Source organism: Sodiomyces alcalophilus (genome assembly GCF_042370955.1).
Source record: "Sodiomyces alcalophilus JCM 7366 unplaced genomic scaffold ACRALscaffold_4, whole genome shotgun sequence".
Taxonomy (NCBI): Eukaryota; Fungi; Ascomycota; class Sordariomycetes; order Glomerellales; family Plectosphaerellaceae; genus Sodiomyces; species Sodiomyces alcalophilus.
The window spans coordinates 984,622-1,001,336 of NW_027263535.1; the positions used below are offsets into that span (position 1 = coordinate 984,622).

The following is a 16,715-nucleotide window of genomic DNA, read 5'->3' on the forward strand; positions in this document are numbered from 1 at the left end:
TAGATATAAGAGAGGATAACCTCTGGTTATAAGTTAATTAAAGGGGGGGAATTTACTAACCCCCTTACCGGGTCCTAAAAAGGCAGATAGTGCCTCCGCGGAGGACTTTAGTCGGCCGTATTATTACCCGAACCGCCCCTATTACTACTACTACCGGTAGCTAGATTATCACCTCCCTAAAGGGCGGCGAGAATACCCTTTAGCAGGCCCCCCCCCCCCCCCCCCCCCCCGCCGGGACGGGAGAGCAAAGTCGTCTATTCGGGTGCAGCTACGGGCTTCGGGGCCTTTGCGTGACGCAACTTCGGACCGGAAGCGGACACCCGGCGCCAGCTACTTATATGCACGCAGAGACGGAGAAACCAATGGATTAACCACCGCACGCGATACGGAACGAATACGGGGGTGGGGGCCATAGTTGGACACCAAATACCTCTGTATATGTATACACTACGTCTTCTCCGATTCCCACACGCCATGGCGTCTTGAGAGTTCATCTCCTTTCACCGGGTATGCGATAGGGAGACAAAGAAAGCAACAGCACATATTGTTCAATCACGCCGTGGCTGGAGGAGAGACTGGACAGGACACGTCTCTCCTCGCCGCGAAGGATCGACAAGACGCAAGGCAACGACAGGGGCGAGGCATCGGAATCCATTCCCCGTGCCTCGCCCTGCCATACCTACCAGCGCCATACTGTTGCTGTCACTTGGGCACGTACCGAAGGATTCGAGCACGTAAAATCAACACATATTGGTAGGGCAGGAATGGTTTGATAATCAGTGGCCTTCCATTTCGGGGTGGTACTTGCGATAATACGGTCTGGGAGACACGGTCTCTTCCTTGCGATAGGCCGCCACCTCCAAATACACTAAAGTTCATTGGTGCGGACTGCCGAAACTAAAAAGACAACGATGATTGGTCTTTACGTGCCGTTCCGTGTGATCAATCCTTGGGGGTACAGAGCGGGCACCCCAGCCAGGAGAGCCTATGAGAAGAGATGTTCGCCAATGCAGAGAAGCACGCCAGAAGGACAGAAGGGGGTCTCCCTTGATGCCGGGGATTGGTCCCAACTCTCCGCGGCCCCAATTAACTCTCCCGCGTTTCGAGGGACACCCACGTGGGCTCCTCTCCTTTTGCATGCACAGCAATTTACACAAATTAATTACCACAACTTTGCGACCGTCGTCGTCGGGGGACATTCCTACCGCACTTGGAAGGTCAAGTCCAGAGGACCATACGACGTACCTTGTAAACCCCCACTGCCCACGAGAAACGCGAGCCAAAGCACTCCCGTCTAAGAAAAGCACACGGCCCCCAGTGATCGCCGTTGAGTGTTGCCTGGTAGATTTCACGGGGCCGAAAGGCAAGCGGGTGCTGTCGACGGGAATGATCGTCTACGCGCGCCAGGAATTCATCTCGGTCAAGCCACATCCTAGCCCAAAAGCTGTCTGTCGTCTCTGATTAGAGGTGATCTCACCGACGAAACATCGTGTCGCATCGTCGTGACGATGACGATGGGCAAACGTTACAGAGTAGTATTCATTCGATACTAGCACGTGGGCGCATCTGAAAAAATGCAAGCAGCAAAATGAACACCCAGTGAGCCGGCGAGCTCGCTACCACTGTCTTGGAGGTCTCCTGTTTTGCGGCCTCGCCAGCTCGGGGCGTGCCGTCGACGACACCTCACTCTGTGATGTAACCCACCCCAAGTTTCGATCCCCACGGCCCCTGTTTCCTCCCCTAGGATCGCGCTGCTGCAGGGCCAGCCGGCCACCGTAGGCACACGGATTCGTCGCGTAGCCACCACCTGCACCCATTTGGGAGGTCAGAGTTGGGATGAAAAAAGGGAGGGGTGTAGTGGCAATCCCAAACTAAATCTCCTCTCCATAATCACCACCTCCCAGGGAAGAACGGTCGGTACATGGAAACTTCCACGAGGTACTTTGGATCGCATTGCACGCAAACAAGCCGGGATACCAATATTCGACATGAAAACGAGCGGCTGCCAGCGCCATGGCGTTTCCTGCCGTATTTAGAACTGTGATGGAACACGGCTAGCGGTACGTAGCATGTACGAGACGAAGAAAAAATATGAAAGGCTGCATCATGGAGACGGCAGACTTGACAGGAAAAACGGACCGATGGAACCCTCTCCAGAGAACAACACCCCATGTCATTCGTCGAATCGGTCGCTTGGCAGGGGGACATCAACGACAGGCTTGGTCTAATTTCGGCCTGCACGCAGCTCGCCTATCGTGTCTCCGCCTTCTCCCCGCCTCTTGGACAGAAAAAATCGAGCTGTGCTTCCCATATCCGATGTTCCCCATGGGCACGCTTCCTCCCCGCGTTTTCCAGCGCGTTGGACTGGTAGCAATCAACTCCTGTCTATTTGGTTCCTTCGCCACCGCCCTTTAAAGATATACGTTGGATTCGGTGCACGCACGTGGCTCTCCCCACCTGGAGTGCCACGGGCATGCGTACAGGATCCCAGTGGGCGAAACGTAGCACACGACTTGAGCGTCTGTACTGTACCATCGTTCCCTGCACACTGAGGCCGGGCGAACATATGCAAGGTTCAACTGAAACGGTGGGAATACTTTGTTGAGCCTTGATCTCCAATGTTTTTCTTTTCTCGCACGCAAGGCGAGGGTTTCATATGCCCAATTGGCTGAAGCGAGAATGCAAGATCACCAAAATCGTGCCGACGGGCTCTTCCGTCGCCTTGGAGATAAACAAGGGGTTGACGGCTCGCTTCTGCAGGGACCGGCATAAGAAGGGGTAGGTATCAGATGGCCCCTTTTGACCAAGGAAAGCGACGCGGCCGCTCACCCAACGCAGCAGCGTCTGGGAGAAAGAAATCCTTGCAGAAAGAACACAGCCGGGTCAGACTTTTGGACTTTGGTGAAAAGTGTGTGAGGTCAGATTTCGGCAGTCAGCTTTGCTGACGCTTCCATCCAGCAGAGTCGCTCATGTGACCCTCCCATCTTCCCTTCCGTTGCAACAGGTAAATATCGTGGACTATACAACGTAGTAGTAGGCGGCCAAGTCCTCATGGTCCTTCCTGAATCGTTTCCTCTCCCTAATCCTCCTGGTTGACATTTGGAATGGCGCTCGAGACCTTGCGCCCTTCCGTGCGTGCAATGCCCATATAGAACAAGCGCAGTTTGTTAGGCGTTATCTTTGTGTATATGTGCGCAAGTAGATATCTGCGTTGATTTTTTGCTTCTCGGCCAGGCCTCCCTAGGTGGGAGTTGTCTTTGTTGAATAGGTTCTCGTTCATTGTCACGGGAAGTTTCGGCTTGGCTACGCCAGCCGCCATCAATGGAGAAAAACGGAAGCTTCCACGACCAGGGTAGTTGGATCAAAGTTCTCCCGGGGATCTATCTAGGGCACACCAAATCGGTCAGGTCGGTCCGCCATTATAGTCGCTGCAGAATGACGCAAGTGAAGAAGTCGAGTTGAATTTGCGTCAATTTCGGTATATCCTTACCATCCGCACGGAAAGAAAGGGAAGAAAAAAAAAAAAAAAAGCGGCAGACCGATTCGGTATATTAGCCGAGCTGCCTGTATCTGCATACAGTGGGAATAATAGTTGTGGCTTCGGTAATGGGAAGCGATGCAGATGAGAGCGGCAGGCACTGACACCGCTTCGTCCCGAATTAGGCGGTCAGACCAAAGTACGAAACTATTCTTACCCTGTCAGGAATGATGACGTGCAGCAATATGTTGGCGGATACATACAACGTAGACGTGTAAGTTCAAGTGAGGCACATGTGTACGACAGTTGCTGTGCATAAGAAAAGAACAGGTCGACCAGTGGCAGTCCGACAACCAGGCAAGAGCCCCCAGAAAGAATCGCAGCCGGTGAACCAACGAAGTTGTGGTGTTTACACATCATCGTCCATTGTCAAGCAGAGCTTTCGAATAGGAGTGGTCCCGATACGCTGGGCCACTGTCTGGTTTCTGCAACCCTTCATCATGTCTAACAATAGACAACGACTCGTAGTCCCGGTCTGCCAGGCGCAATAGCCATAGGGCAAATGTAACCCTCTAAGACTGACGCGAAACGGAACGGATATAGGTACACTCAAGTTCGCGGGGCGGACCTAAAACGGTCAGAGCAAAACGGTGAGTGACGGGCTCCAATCCCATGTCGGTAGTACTAGACGGTGCTTCTAGAAGTCACGGGCTGCCCGGATGCTGCGGTTGTGACTTGGACTACCCCTACCCCGTACTTGGCCGGCGTCCGGCTAAAGGCTTGTTGTTGTCGTTGTCGTTGTCCAGGGACACACTTTCGTCGGTACGAATTTTGCGCACAGTCCGACTTACTAGCTAGCGCACGAAGACTTGTAGAATATGCCGCAAAATTTGATATGCTGCCGGCCGGGAAGTCACATCGTTAATGGAGAGTTATCCTCCGCTCGCGTGAGGGGTCAGAAATCAAACCGCGCAAAGTGCACACTGAAGTGTCAGGACGGAGCCCTAAGCGGAGAAAAAAAAAACGTCAATATGTCTCCCAGATGAGCGGTATGTATGTGTGCGTGATGAATTCTCTTCTCCAGGGAAGCCCCTAGTAGGTTGGGCTGAGCATTAGGCGCGGAATACGTATCCGGACGGGTTGAGTAGATTGAGGCCATGCCATGCCTCATACTTGGCTCTGGGGTTCGCACAGTATGGCATTGCAAAGTCGTGGTCGTCGATCGAAATTCGTCAGCGTGAAAGCGCCTACTCCGGGAGAGCATCCGCCGGTTTTGAGTTTGATTTTTTTCAGGGTCCATCTGGGGTAAATCGACGGGTGATGAATGTCAGCTTCTGTGGCGTGCTGTCAGTTGGGGCTAATCTGTAGGAAAAACTTCGGCCCAAGGAACCGTTTAGTGGGACCGTTGGCCGTTATTAGAACAGCTGGATAAGGTAAAGGGCCGTAATAGACGGAGGCAGGGACCCGGCGTACGTTGTACCTTTTCTGACAGGTGTCTTCCCAACGTTCTAGACTCCCCAAGCTGACCTTGGCCAGGAACTGTCAATGAGCAACGCGGGGTCACGAGAACAAACACCTAGAAAAAAACTCATTAGCTCAGCAGGCCAGGAGTGCCGAGGGTCTGCCGCGGCCCGAATGGCCGTTTGAACGCTGGCCTGCTGACATGAGTCTGTAAATACCCCTAAAATGCCCGTTGATACGTTGTAGACACATACAACGTAGCTTCATCCAGGTGAGGCATGTCCGTTCGCTCGAAGCAGACAGCACTGTTCCCTTGCCAGGCATTGGTAGTACCGCCGATCGCACCATTCCGAATGAGAGTCGCATTGTCCAACATGCTTCTTTGATCTCGCCGAGAGACAATGTAAGATCGCTCCCAACATATCCGAGTCAGGAAGGCATGTATGTTGCAAGCGATGCGATCTTCACCATGTCGCTTTGTCGCTTCAGGCCGGCCCCGGACATCGCGCATCGAGACAACCAAGGTCAAATACCAAGGCGAATGCCAGCTACTGTCCCCATTCCCACGTGGCTACTGCTAGTACAAAGAATGTATTTTCGTGGGGTCGGAGATCCTCCCCCATACTCCATTCCTGGCCGGTTGCGAGGGAGAGGAATCGTGTAAGCGCGATCGAGATCAAAGGGAGGGAGAGGCGGGGGAGGTGATGAAAGCTGAAAGGGTGCTTGCTATCACATGCGCTCTTCGCCCTTTGTCTTTGCGTACGCCTCCCTAGAAACACGCCGCGTTTGCTGTCTGTAGTTTTCGGCCATGGCCTCATTTCATGACAAGTATTGGATTGCACATACGTTGTACGTACGTTGTACTCCGTACACAGGGTAAGTACACAAGACGTCTCCCGTGTATGTAAGTTGCACTTTGGAGTCGGCCCGCATTTGGTGGAAGACGCCCCCCGGATAGAGCAAGGCCGACGCCAAAGAGTACAACGTAGATAACATATTGTAGAGGTACGCCCCACACTCCCAGAACGTCGGGACGTGTCAGCCCATAGTCTAACCCGTCCAAATATGGATATAACGCCGTATTGGACAAACATTGGGAAAACAAGAAGGGCATAAAGAAATTAAACATAGAGTCCCTTGGGGTGAGGTACGGGAGATTGGTCCCGTCATGCCACACGAGTGGACATCCTTTCTGGATATTGCTTCCCCTCCCATTCGTATCGAGGAGGTCTTGAGGCGCGACGAAGGATAGGGAACGCGAAGCAGGGCGGGGCAAGGGGGGAATGGAAAGGGGAAAGAAATCAAATCCCCAGAAGTACCTTGGTACTCGGGAATAATTGTCAACTGAGACATGTGAAAAGCAAAAGTGGTGTCGAGAACATACGGATACAGTACCCATGGTCTACTATGGGTACATTGCTACAATGGACGTGCAGCCGGGGAAGGAGCGTGGGCTGGAGACGCGTCCCCCGCAACCCCAGGGACTTGGTTTGGTCTGGGGATTCCGTTCCTCGATGTCTTTGACTCCGCGGCCGGGGAAGCGCATCCGGCCAACGATTTCTCAAACTTCCTTGGTCCTGTCACTTCGTATTGTCAGCTCTCAAGGACTCTCTCATTATCTTTGCACAAGACAAAAGTGCCAATGTCTCCCTTTTGGTTCTCAATCCCAGCCACAACACCTACAAGACCGCTCGGGCCTTTTCAATAGTCCTCTAAACGTACTTTCGTCCCCCCTATCACCACCACCGTCGATACTGTAAACCAAAACGACCACTAAGATGTGACAAAGAAAAGGCGAACAGAAATACGCCTTCTTCCGCGAGACGGCTGGTCCTCGACATCGTGTATGGAATACATACGCATTGACAAATAGAGTGACCTCGCAGCCAAACAATTGTTCTTTCGTTTGAGTGGGTCCTCTAGGTACGGGGTAGAAAATGTCGTAGTACCTATGTCTCATGAGATGTGACGGCAAAAACAAATTCTCGCCCATCACCTGCCAGCCAAGCCATCGAACGCGAGAGTCCCGGAACCAATCCGCCACCATTTAATACGGCAGCGTGTACAACGTATACATACATACATACGTTGTATGTACAACGTACATTGTATGGGAATGTGATTCCATCGCGACAAGGAACGGATGCCGGAAGGGGGGCCGCTGAGCTGAGACAGCAGGACCCATATACCACTGCAGTATCGGAAGAAATGGCATCGCATTGAGTCTTAGACATTCCCGTACTTTCGTAGTCGCCGCTTTCTGGGGAAAATGCGGTCCTGCTGGTTTGTCTTTGTCCCGCGCCGCGCAAAGGCCTCCAAAGTCAGGCCAGGCGAGTAGATACTATTGGCATGACTCGGTGGGCGACGGTGGTCGGCCGATGTACTACCTAGGTACTGCGCGACGTAGTACTATCGTGAGTTCTCCGTTTGGTTTGCCTGCCCTATAGTTCTGCAGGTACGGGTACAGAATTCCGGGCATACGTAGGTAGGCAGCTTCGCCTATGTACAACGCACGCCAGACTGTCGGTTTTTTGAACTGCCGGCATAACTATGGGCTGCATAATCGTACGTGTTCTTCCTCAATGACCGATCCCCAAATAGTTACAATGTACGCTGTATTGGCCTTGTCATTTTCTGTTTCCTGGTTTCTCTCCGGTTCCTTATACACGGCTACGTTTGGCGGATTGCACGCTGCGTTGGTCTCCCTCGCTCGACCTGGGTACTCAATCGGGTTCGAGATGCGATCAAGCCAAGCATCGATGGATGAGGCAAAAAGACAAAGAAAAAGAAAAGAGGAAAAAAGGCCAGGTGACCAATGCCCAGATACAAAACCTAGTTATGGGAAATGACGCTATTTCCCACCTTTGCCTCAATGCCTTTCATCACTTCTCAGTATTATCATAGTAGCAAAAGCATTAATAGAGGATGACTTCCCCTGTCCAATGTCTTACCCTGCCTCGCCCTGATCTTCAGACCCGTTTGCTTTGCTTTTCTTTTCCTCCCATCAAACGCGTGCCAATCAACTCCCCACACCACCCTCCCCCATGAATGTATCCTTGCCAGTATCGGCCGCGGAAGTTCAAAGTGCGTTCCGGCCGCAGCACATCAGCAATTCTGTCAAATTCGATATACCTAAACCAACGCTGTTGTGGTAGATCCGCGGCACTGCGCCGCATCTTCGGGAACTTTCCTCTGATGAGTGATGATAGCGCGCAATCGCGATAACCACACTAAAGGCTGACCTGCGAGATACCAACCAGTTTCTTGCCCCGGTCCCCATTCCCGGAACAGGACACAATGTACCAAGGAGAAGGGCGGCTTGTCCAAACGGGGAAGTTGGGGAAGTGATGTTTGTCGATGTCAGCCCCCCTCCCAATACCTCGTAGCAACAACCCAGAGTCTATCGAGTTCTTTCGGGAATGACAGGTGGAAAGAAAGCTGACATCTGCACGGCCACTGGATCTGGCGGCCCAACAAGAAGAACCCGAATACCTGGAAATGAGATGGCTATGACAAGACAACGACCATCTTGACCATTGTTCCCTCCTTGGTTTGCCCGGTCGGCGTACGTTGTATTATACAATCCGTAATACTACGCAAATAAAGCAATATTCGCGAGGACAGGAAAGGGATAAAAGAGTTCAAGTACGAAACCATCAACGGACAAGGCGTTTGGCGTGGGGGCATGTGGCTGACGCATGTATTGCTTCTCTTGTCGCGGAAACGAATGTGGCTGCCGGAATGTGACATGTGACCGGAGAAGATGGGGGCGCCACCCTCCTGGACATACATTCATCACATCAAACCCTTCTCGATCCTGACCTGATTGAACACGTTCACAGCGATAGGTCATGCTCTTTTGAGACGGAGCTTTGCAACGGAAAATGGTCATTCGAAGCGAGGTATCGTAACGCCGGCGAGGTTTAGAAACCGATGAACACGGATCTGGCCGCCGTTGCCCCCCGTATTAGACGCCACCAATCATACCTTCTCGAAACCTCGAAACCCCCCACGCACGCATATGCGACATTGGATACATATTTGTCATCAGTCAGGCACAGCAGCTTGATAATTGCTCTCTTATATCCCTCGGCGACCTACTCCAGAACCTCTTACCCCTCATGGACGCCGTCTGTCCACATGCTATCGAAGCCTATTCGTACTGCCGCATCGTCTTACGATCTACGAAAGTGATTACCCGTTGGAAGGCGGTGGGGGTTTGGGATGAGGAGGGCAAACCCAGATTCTCTCGGGGTCTAGGGGCGACGTTGCGAGGCGGATGATGATCTTCTTGAACAGCGGGGTTCGCATCCGCAAAAGAATCCATGTCCGAAATCCATCCGAGCCCCGCCGGGATCTCTGAGATCTACAAAGTAGCTGTGAAGGTGACCGGCCGGGCCAAGCCGTGTGAAGTGCGTGCGCGGTTAAGGCGTGCTCAGTGTGATCGAAAATAACGCATGTTGCTGGCCCATCATCCAGCGAACTTCAAACCTCACATCGTAGGAACCCCACGCTGCTTCGGAAATGCTCTGGCGAGATGCCCAGTTTGCAGTTAGTCGCCCATATTGCGCTCTGAATCCAAGCTGGCCGGCTCCATCTAATGGCATAAGGAGAAGGAGGTCATGAGGTGAATTCCTTGACAAGCATGATAAGAGACGCCGAGGCGAGGCAGATATGGTAGTTTGAGGCTCCGCCGCCCTCGGGGTAGACAGCAATCATTTTCTGTTCGTGACTTGACGCCGAGACGACCCTAATGCCGTGACGGGACTGCCATCAGGCGATTCATGGCGCCGACAGCTCCCGGCAATAGAAATGTTGCCCGGGCGAGGAATTTAGGGCGACAACTTTGTCCCTGTGACCAGATAATTGCTGCCCATCCCGAGTCCTCCCTTGAGCGTTGGCGGGATAAGGTACCGTAGCTTCGTGCCTAGAAAGAATTACAGAATGACAAATACCGCTGGGATTCACTGCTAGGATGCGCTAAGGAGCCGAAATGTCGCAGACCCTTGTGAGCTGGCGCGGGGAAGGGTTCGTCTCGTGAGCAGAAAAATAAAAATACAAAACAAAAAGGGACAGCACATCTAGGCAGTCGTGGCAAGGCATTTGCCTGAAGGAGCCGCCGGCTCGGATTTTCGTTGGAGGCCCCGTGACACCCCCGCGACCGTCTTCGGCCGTGGATCATGAATGGGGCGACCGACAGGCAAGCATCCCATTCGTTGCTGAGCGCGGATAAGGAAGGCTATGTAAAAAAAGAAGAAGCCATGAGATGATCATTAATATCTTGTCAATATGCCGTGGGGATAAGAAACATGGTTCGAGATGGCATGTTGGTGATCGTCGAATGACATTGCTGACCCGGCAGCGCATTGAGCGGCAAAGTGCCAAAGCATCACGAGGACAGAACCGGCGCCTTGCCACTGCCGAGTCTATCCATCAGCATCCGGTTATACGGACAGGGCGTAGCCTGGCGTCAAACACTACAAGGGGCGATTGGAAAGTGCGACGAGATATCCCGCGAACGTGACGGGTGTTCAGTTGTTGTCGTCGCCAATTCACCTGTATTAGTCGGGTGTTGTGATCACATTCGAGCCATGGACACCCAAGAGGAAGCCCAATCAACAAGCCAGAGCCGTCTGAATGGCAGTCGTGGACGATATTCTCTGGATTAACACGACTTATCACTGCCTGGGGAGTCTCGCATGATAGGGTACACCAGGGCGGTGGCTTGAGTGTGTGTATTAATTATTAATTGACTGTGGCCTTCGAGGATTGCCATTCGTGATTCAATTCGATGTTCATTCTCAGGGTCTCCAGACAGGACAGGAGGATGTCGAGGACCTTGTCCCACGTTCAAGAGGGATTGGTAGAGGAAGAATTTGGACCCTGCCCCTTTCGCCTTGTGGAGCGCTCTGGCTAGGCCGTTGGTTCGTTGGCTTGGGCCCCTCGTGACCGTAATAATAAAGGATATCGGGGAAATAACCAATGCCCAATACGAAAAGTTCGTCTAGGCTGACCTAACCGTCCAGGCGACGGCACCAGGCAAAGCAACTTCCGTATTGTACCTTCTTGACCTACAAAGTACGAAGTACGTTGTAAAGCGCCTGATCTACGAATATGAGTCTTTACCTTAGGTAAATACAGCGGTGGGAGATTCAATGTTACAAAGTAAATACAGTGCCTAGTTACACGTGAGTGACCAAGTCAACGGGGAAGGATCCACTTAGGAGCGGGGAAAGATACGCAAAAACGGTGGCGGTGGAAAAGACTGGGCGCCGACGTCCATCATGTGACAGTGACAGTTCCCAGGGTTGATGATCTAGTTTTCAATACTGGCGAAACCCAGACCTCTCTCGAGGTTGGATACGGTTCCATAAGGGGAAAAGTCTGGAATTCAGACGGCAACGTGGGACTCGTCCGTAACGGGAGTTTGTTCTTTGTATTTTACGGAGGGTGAATTACCGGTTTGGGAAAAGCGCCTGATTTTGGGAAGGAGACGCTCATTGAGAGGTACGTACCCGAGGAGGTCCCCGTGCCTTCGTGCCGACCATCCCCGAAGGTACGTTGTAGTTGAGTCGCGCCAGGGGGCCCCCCAGTCATCGTCGGTTGACCGGTACTTCTTCCTGAGCCCCTGGAATCTGGGAATCCGCCACACCCCTCCACTACGAATCATGGCCCCCTCCCCTTCCTTTTCCCACCCCCCCTGGTCGTGACACCCTGGCCGCCACCCCGGCGGTACATTCGATTAGGTACTTGGGTACTTGACACACCCTGCCGGGTACGGACCCTAGGTAAGTATCAGTCGGCCCTGTTTCCCCCCCCCCCCCCAAGCCCCATGTCAGTGACCTCCCCACTCAGCTCCCTCCACAATTGTCTCTGGCATGAGTGACGACGATGCTAGATAATAACCAACACCCTCCCCCAACGTCCCACATATGCACACCCTACCTTTCTCTCTTTCCCACCACGATTATTTCGACGACATTCAACACCGACAGCTTCTGTGTAGAAGATAGATACCTTTGTCCGTATCCTCATTCGCTGAATCCGGCATATACCACGGCCTCGTCTCCACCAGCCCGATTTCACACGATCTTCACACAGCACCTCGACTTGCACCACTATCCTACCATTACTCTCGTGGCGGTCTCGGCGTTGTTTTGTCGGAACAGATACGAGCGACGGCCCTGTCACCTACGGAACCTGAACCCTTGGCGACAGTAAACTTTGTTCATCCAGCCGCTCTACGCTTATATTCCGGCCCCCTACGACGACAAGCTTTTGACGCATTTACACCTACTGCCTGCTCGAGAAAACAAGCAGTTCTTCTACCGAGGCAACCATGCCTTTTCCACTCGATTCCCATGTCCTAACAGTGGACACCAACCTTCTTCACAAGGTTGATACCTCTAATCCTCAAAACCTCTATGGCATGTGGACGGGTAAGTCGAATCCTTGGCTCCCACGCATCTTCGCACATGGGCTTACCACCAGAAATCCAGTGTTCGCTCGGTGCGCAGAATCACTCGAGCAAGGTCGGAGGTTAGAAAACATCAGCTGGCGCCTATGGAACCGAGAAACATTTTGCTGTGCCACCGACGACTCAAGGACATCGGCTGCAGCGACCAGCCTACCCCAACAAATCCCACAAGACGCCCACCTTTCCGACCTGCCTCAACTATCCGGCAGCATCGACTCCATCGCCGACGACGAGACACCCGACTTTGTTTCTGAGGAATCCACAGCCGACCTTGTCCGCCCTAGGATACGAAGGCAGGACTCTGGTTCCAGCCAACGCAGCCGTGGCCGTGAACGTCACATTACAGCAGACGACTTTGAGAAGCTAGTCGTGTCCATTATCAGAGAAAAAGAGCCTCTTTCCGCGCCGCTACCCGAAATCGCGGCCCCTTGCCCCCAACCTATCGAAAAGAAGTCTCCCTCCATGGCCAGTTTTGAACGCTCGGGCTCCACTACGACCGAGTCGTCCAGCCCGTCGTCCGTAGACGAGGACGAGCCCTCCCAGCAGCCATCATCACCTGACCTCAACTTGCGGGCCACTACCGTGGTTCGCGGCTTCTCGCCATCCTATATCCCCATTGCGCGTACCGTCACCGAGTCGCCCCGCAGCGTTCCTGCACCTCTACCCGACCCGACCTCAGAGCCTGCTCCCAAGACGGTCGTGACGAAGAAGCAACCCATGTTCGTCATGGGCGGCTCATGCTCCTCCAGCGAGCTGGACGCGAGCCCCCAGGTCGCACAGCAGCTCCTTGCGCCGCAGCAAAAGCGCCGCATGTTCCATTTCGGCGGGTCCTCTGAAGAGGACAGCTCAGTCAAGAGTGCTCTTGCATCACCCAAGCCAAACGGGGCGCTTTCGCCACAAAAGAAGCAGACCTCATTCAGCAACCATGTGACGACTCGCACCATCGACAACGATGCCGCCATCGCCGACGATTCGGAAACCGACTACGTGGACGAGAGCGCAATCGACGATGACGAGGACGACTCCGAGTGGGAAGACGAGGACAGCGGCAGATCAAGCATCAACGACAAGACGCTGTTTCAACGCGTCGACTCGAGGGTGAACCTCACCTCACGACCGTCTCTCCTTACCCTGGGGGCTTACGCGTACCGAGCGTGCCACGATGCTCGGCAATGCCGCCTCGCAATCGACCTCGGCCATCCCCCACGCACGCTTCCCCCAAGGTCCCAGCCTGGCTGCCTCGCCTAACGATTCGGACGAGGCCCCCTTGATGATGAAGCGCGGAGTACGGCGGTCACCGCTGAAGCCCATCGTTGAGATCCCCCGGTCCACAGCCCAGCCCATCCGGGCACCTGCCGGCCACCCGCACATGCAGGCAGCTCTCTCGCCCCGGACGACGCGTCGAAACATGCTGTCAACCGAGCTCACCGAATCGCTGCGTCGCAACCTCCTCTGGGAACGTCAACAAAAGTCGTCGACGGCCAATGCCGTTCTCAAGCGCCGACACACCTCGCATGATGTGGCCAACCTCAAGCAATACCCCGAGAAACTCTACATGGGCAAGGACGAAGACGCAGACTCCAATCTGTACTTCCAGAAGGAGACCTTTGGCGGCTATCACTCCAAGGGCTGGTAGGCGAGCTTCCATCTACAGCTGCCCACCGAAACGGCACTGCAACGGGGGACGAACAACAGACGTAATAGGCGGGTTTTTGAGCCTGCCGTGTACAGAGTACACTACGAATTTTGACGCACTGCATTGCGAAGCGGACTTGATTTCGATGGCTACTCTTATCTCTACCTTTTTACTTTAATATTGGACCATTGGCATGGTTGGCCACACACACACACACACACACACACACATACGACTTGGGGACACATCACTACCCCTACGATGACAGACATTACACAAGTTCTCGGCATGCTTCGGCATTTCCTCGCTGATTACTTTGACATTAGCACCGGGGGCGTTGCTCGTTACATGGTACCAGCGACTTTTGATCTTCCATCTTTTTTCTGGGTCTTTTTTTATTCTATTTTCTCGTCTTGCTAGCGACGTATCGATCCAACCCGGCAGGATTTCTTCTATGACAATGTGTACTTGTATTCAGGAGAGCTCGAGACGAATCATACCCGAGGGCAACCTCAACCGCATATGACTTGAAGAGTGGGGGTTGGAGAGGGGAGCTATCAGATGCCTGCTGACCGGGCGGGGTTGGGCGGGGAAAATGGGATTGTTTTCGTCGGATTATTAGCGAATCGCGCAGGACGGTGGTGGGGGAGGTTCATTGGAGAAAAAAGAGAAAAACACGAAGGGTCCTGCTGGCACATGGGATGACGATGACGATCTGGGGGGAAAGAAAATTGAGAGAGTCACGGTATGGCTAAAAAAAATCAATAAAAAATAAAAATGGAATAAAAAAACGCGTTTTCGGCAACTTGGACTTTGCTGTTGGCATGTTGACGCAATGTTTGCCTGTCCCTTTTGGCAGCCCGCCCCATGTTTGGCCATGTCGATCTAGAACCCCCCGTGACATTTGAAATTACGACTTTGGTTTCGCTTACCCGAACGGTCGGGCGTTTGTTGTGTTGGAGCTGGCCTTTATTAGCCAGGCCACTTATTAGCTCTCGGGCCAGAGGTGTAGGGTCCATGGCTCAGCGCACGTTGGGCATCTGTGCTAGGGTTTGACATGCCCAAGTTAGTACGATGTACAAGCACAAGGACGACCATCACGGTGAGCAACGGAGGGTACAAGGCGGTGAGGTCATCTGGATGGGATCTGGATAGGAGAGATTGCAATTCACCACTTCCTCGGTATAACATCAGAGCAGATCGTATGGACATGATCTCTGTGTGTGTCTTATCCCCATGTGCCTGGCACTTGCTTGCTTAAAGCATTAGGTACTAATTACATAGGTAGGTAGCGAGACGGCCCGATACTATGGAGAGAAGTTGGGAAAATCAGGAGTTGTTGAGCTGCAAAGACTATTGGGAATCTGCCGCAGGCAATTGGCCTGGGTAGTGTAGATTCGACAGGGATCAGGGAAAATGACGTTTTACATCGCCGGTAGCCATATAGTAATAAGGCCGATGCGAGGAGAACTGTCGAGGTGAGATTCACCGAGCAGAGAAAACGGCTTTTCTATACATGTTGGTTCCGCATGTCCAGGCTGGCGGGATATGTACATTCTTTTCGTTCCCGGAGGGCCGAGGTGGTCAAAGACAAACCCACCGACTTAGTAACTAGTGCGCTACCTACCCGAGCATTGGTGCCGTTCTGATCAAGGCAGAGACAATCGGGAGTTGTGAGGTACGGAGAAACTTGCGTTGAAAAAGTCCCATTTCTCGACCTGAATGTCAATTCTGTTGGAGTGGACAAGGATGAGGCGCATTCGCAAGACGGCAACGCAGAAGTTGGCGAAAAGCTCTTGACCGGTGACGTGACAGCCATTCGCCCGTCCCATGTGCTCGCCGACTTGTGATGAGCCTTTTTTTACTTTGTATTTTCTTGTTGCCTTGTGGAAATGTAACGACGGTCATGAATCGAGACGAGGTTGGGGGTTGGCACACACAAACACACGCACTCAATGTCGAGAATAAAGATGGATGGTGTTTCCCGATCCTTTCCCGATTTGTCCGTCACGCGAACGCAGGTCTGCCGAATGCGCGTCAGGTATCGCAGGTCGGCTCCTGTAGGGCTGGGCAGCTTGTCTCAATTCTGACACCTTATTCGTTAAGCAGCGCGTCATTGAGCCTTGCCGGCTCGCCGCATTGTCACGGTAAGTATGGCGGGCCCTATCTTCGTCCCTACCTTTATACGATACACTTGCCCCGAGAGAAGCCGCGCAGCAATGCTCCGTACGAAGTAATACATCGTACACCTCTCCGGATTCCTACCATTGTAGGTGCCTTTGCATGACATCACTCGTATCGGATTGCCCATTTGGTCCAATGTGGACTCGACGGCGGGCCTAGAACGAACGACGCGTCTTGTAGTAATGAATTATGTAATGACCGACCCACGTGGTCCCGGCTATAGGCGGTCGGCGAGACTCTTTGTTTACTTACCCTTATGTCTTGCCTTCTGCTTCCCGCTATCGAGATGGAGGGTGATGAGGTCGCTGAGAGCTTGACAGCGCATATCCTGCCTTCCAAAACGGTGCCAAATCGAGAAGTGACCTGGTTGCCCAGCACTCTCCTGCCCATGGGGATCACCCATAGCAATACTTGATCCGGGGTCATCTTATCGAGCGCGACGACACTGCTAAAGTTGGTGACTGTCATGACGCACGAAC

The 16,715-nt window shown here is 53.1% G+C and overlaps 5 protein-coding genes across 5 annotated transcripts; 2 read left to right on the forward strand and 3 right to left on the reverse strand.

Annotated features, from left to right (window-relative positions):
- Positions 1–254: 254 nt before the first annotated feature.
- ACRALDRAFT_211215 (uncharacterized protein) lies at positions 255–2,971 on the reverse strand (the record flags this gene model as incomplete). The annotated part of the gene is made up of 19 exons (XM_071023563.1): positions 255–333; positions 381–456; positions 505–679; positions 707–784; positions 831–868; positions 911–1,130; positions 1,173–1,245; positions 1,310–1,448; positions 1,478–1,566; positions 1,624–1,807; positions 1,898–2,038; positions 2,065–2,099; positions 2,168–2,192; positions 2,286–2,385; positions 2,440–2,607; positions 2,639–2,668; positions 2,692–2,860; positions 2,890–2,896; positions 2,947–2,971. 19 exons carry the CDS (start codon positions 2,969–2,971, stop codon positions 255–257), a joined length of 1,851 nt encoding a protein of 616 aa, XP_070874602.1.
- Positions 2,972–3,072: 101 nt separating this feature from the next.
- ACRALDRAFT_1094109 (uncharacterized protein) lies at positions 3,073–3,868 on the forward strand (the record flags this gene model as incomplete). Its single annotated transcript, XM_071019704.1, has 8 exons — positions 3,073–3,131; positions 3,153–3,162; positions 3,200–3,250; positions 3,293–3,407; positions 3,446–3,478; positions 3,581–3,591; positions 3,628–3,725; positions 3,785–3,868. Exons 1-8 carry the CDS (start codon positions 3,105–3,107, stop codon positions 3,866–3,868), a joined length of 429 nt encoding a protein of 142 aa, XP_070874603.1. The 5' UTR covers positions 3,073–3,104.
- Positions 3,869–3,894: 26 nt separating this feature from the next.
- Positions 3,895–8,760, reverse strand: ACRALDRAFT_211213 (uncharacterized protein; the record flags this gene model as incomplete). Its single annotated transcript, XM_071023562.1, has 15 exons — positions 3,895–4,013; positions 4,062–4,106; positions 4,342–4,376; positions 4,671–4,778; positions 4,959–5,017; positions 5,053–5,147; positions 6,197–6,283; positions 6,324–6,358; positions 6,799–6,935; positions 7,023–7,130; positions 8,182–8,349; positions 8,391–8,446; positions 8,474–8,531; positions 8,594–8,719; positions 8,746–8,760. Coding segments are annotated over 15 exons (1,251 nt in total), but the record flags the coding sequence as incomplete, so codon positions are not given.
- A 3,077-nt stretch (positions 8,761–11,837) lies between these two features.
- ACRALDRAFT_2034638 (uncharacterized protein) lies at positions 11,838–14,845 on the forward strand. The gene is made up of 3 exons (XM_071020758.1): positions 11,838–12,378; positions 12,439–13,514; positions 13,570–14,845. The coding sequence occupies exons 1-3, from the start codon at positions 12,279–12,281 to the stop codon at positions 14,050–14,052; spliced, it is 1,659 nt and encodes a 552-aa protein (XP_070874605.1). The 5' UTR covers positions 11,838–12,278; the 3' UTR covers positions 14,053–14,845.
- Positions 14,610–16,704, reverse strand: ACRALDRAFT_211211 (uncharacterized protein; the record flags this gene model as incomplete). The annotated part of the gene is made up of 13 exons (XM_071023561.1): positions 14,610–14,767; positions 14,859–14,937; positions 14,991–15,019; positions 15,084–15,199; positions 15,228–15,269; positions 15,333–15,562; positions 15,680–15,697; positions 15,735–15,927; positions 15,993–16,131; positions 16,247–16,313; positions 16,346–16,409; positions 16,485–16,564; positions 16,600–16,704. The coding sequence occupies 13 exons, from the start codon at positions 16,702–16,704 to the stop codon at positions 14,610–14,612; spliced, it is 1,320 nt and encodes a 439-aa protein (XP_070874606.1).
- Positions 16,705–16,715: the final 11 nt, after the last annotated feature.

Excerpts from the sequence above, each read along its gene's own strand:
- ACRALDRAFT_2034638 (XM_071020758.1), top strand. The coding sequence starts at position 12,279 with ATGCCTTTTCCACTCGATTCCCATGTCCTAACAGTGGACACCAACCTT. Across the intron at positions 12,379-12,438 it reads CCTCTATGGCATGTGGACGG|TGTTCGCTCGGTGCGCAGAA; the intron begins GTAAGTCGAATC and ends CCAGAAATCCAG. Across the intron at positions 13,515-13,569 it reads TTCAACGCGTCGACTCGAGG|CGTGCCACGATGCTCGGCAA; the intron begins GTGAACCTCACC and ends ACGCGTACCGAG.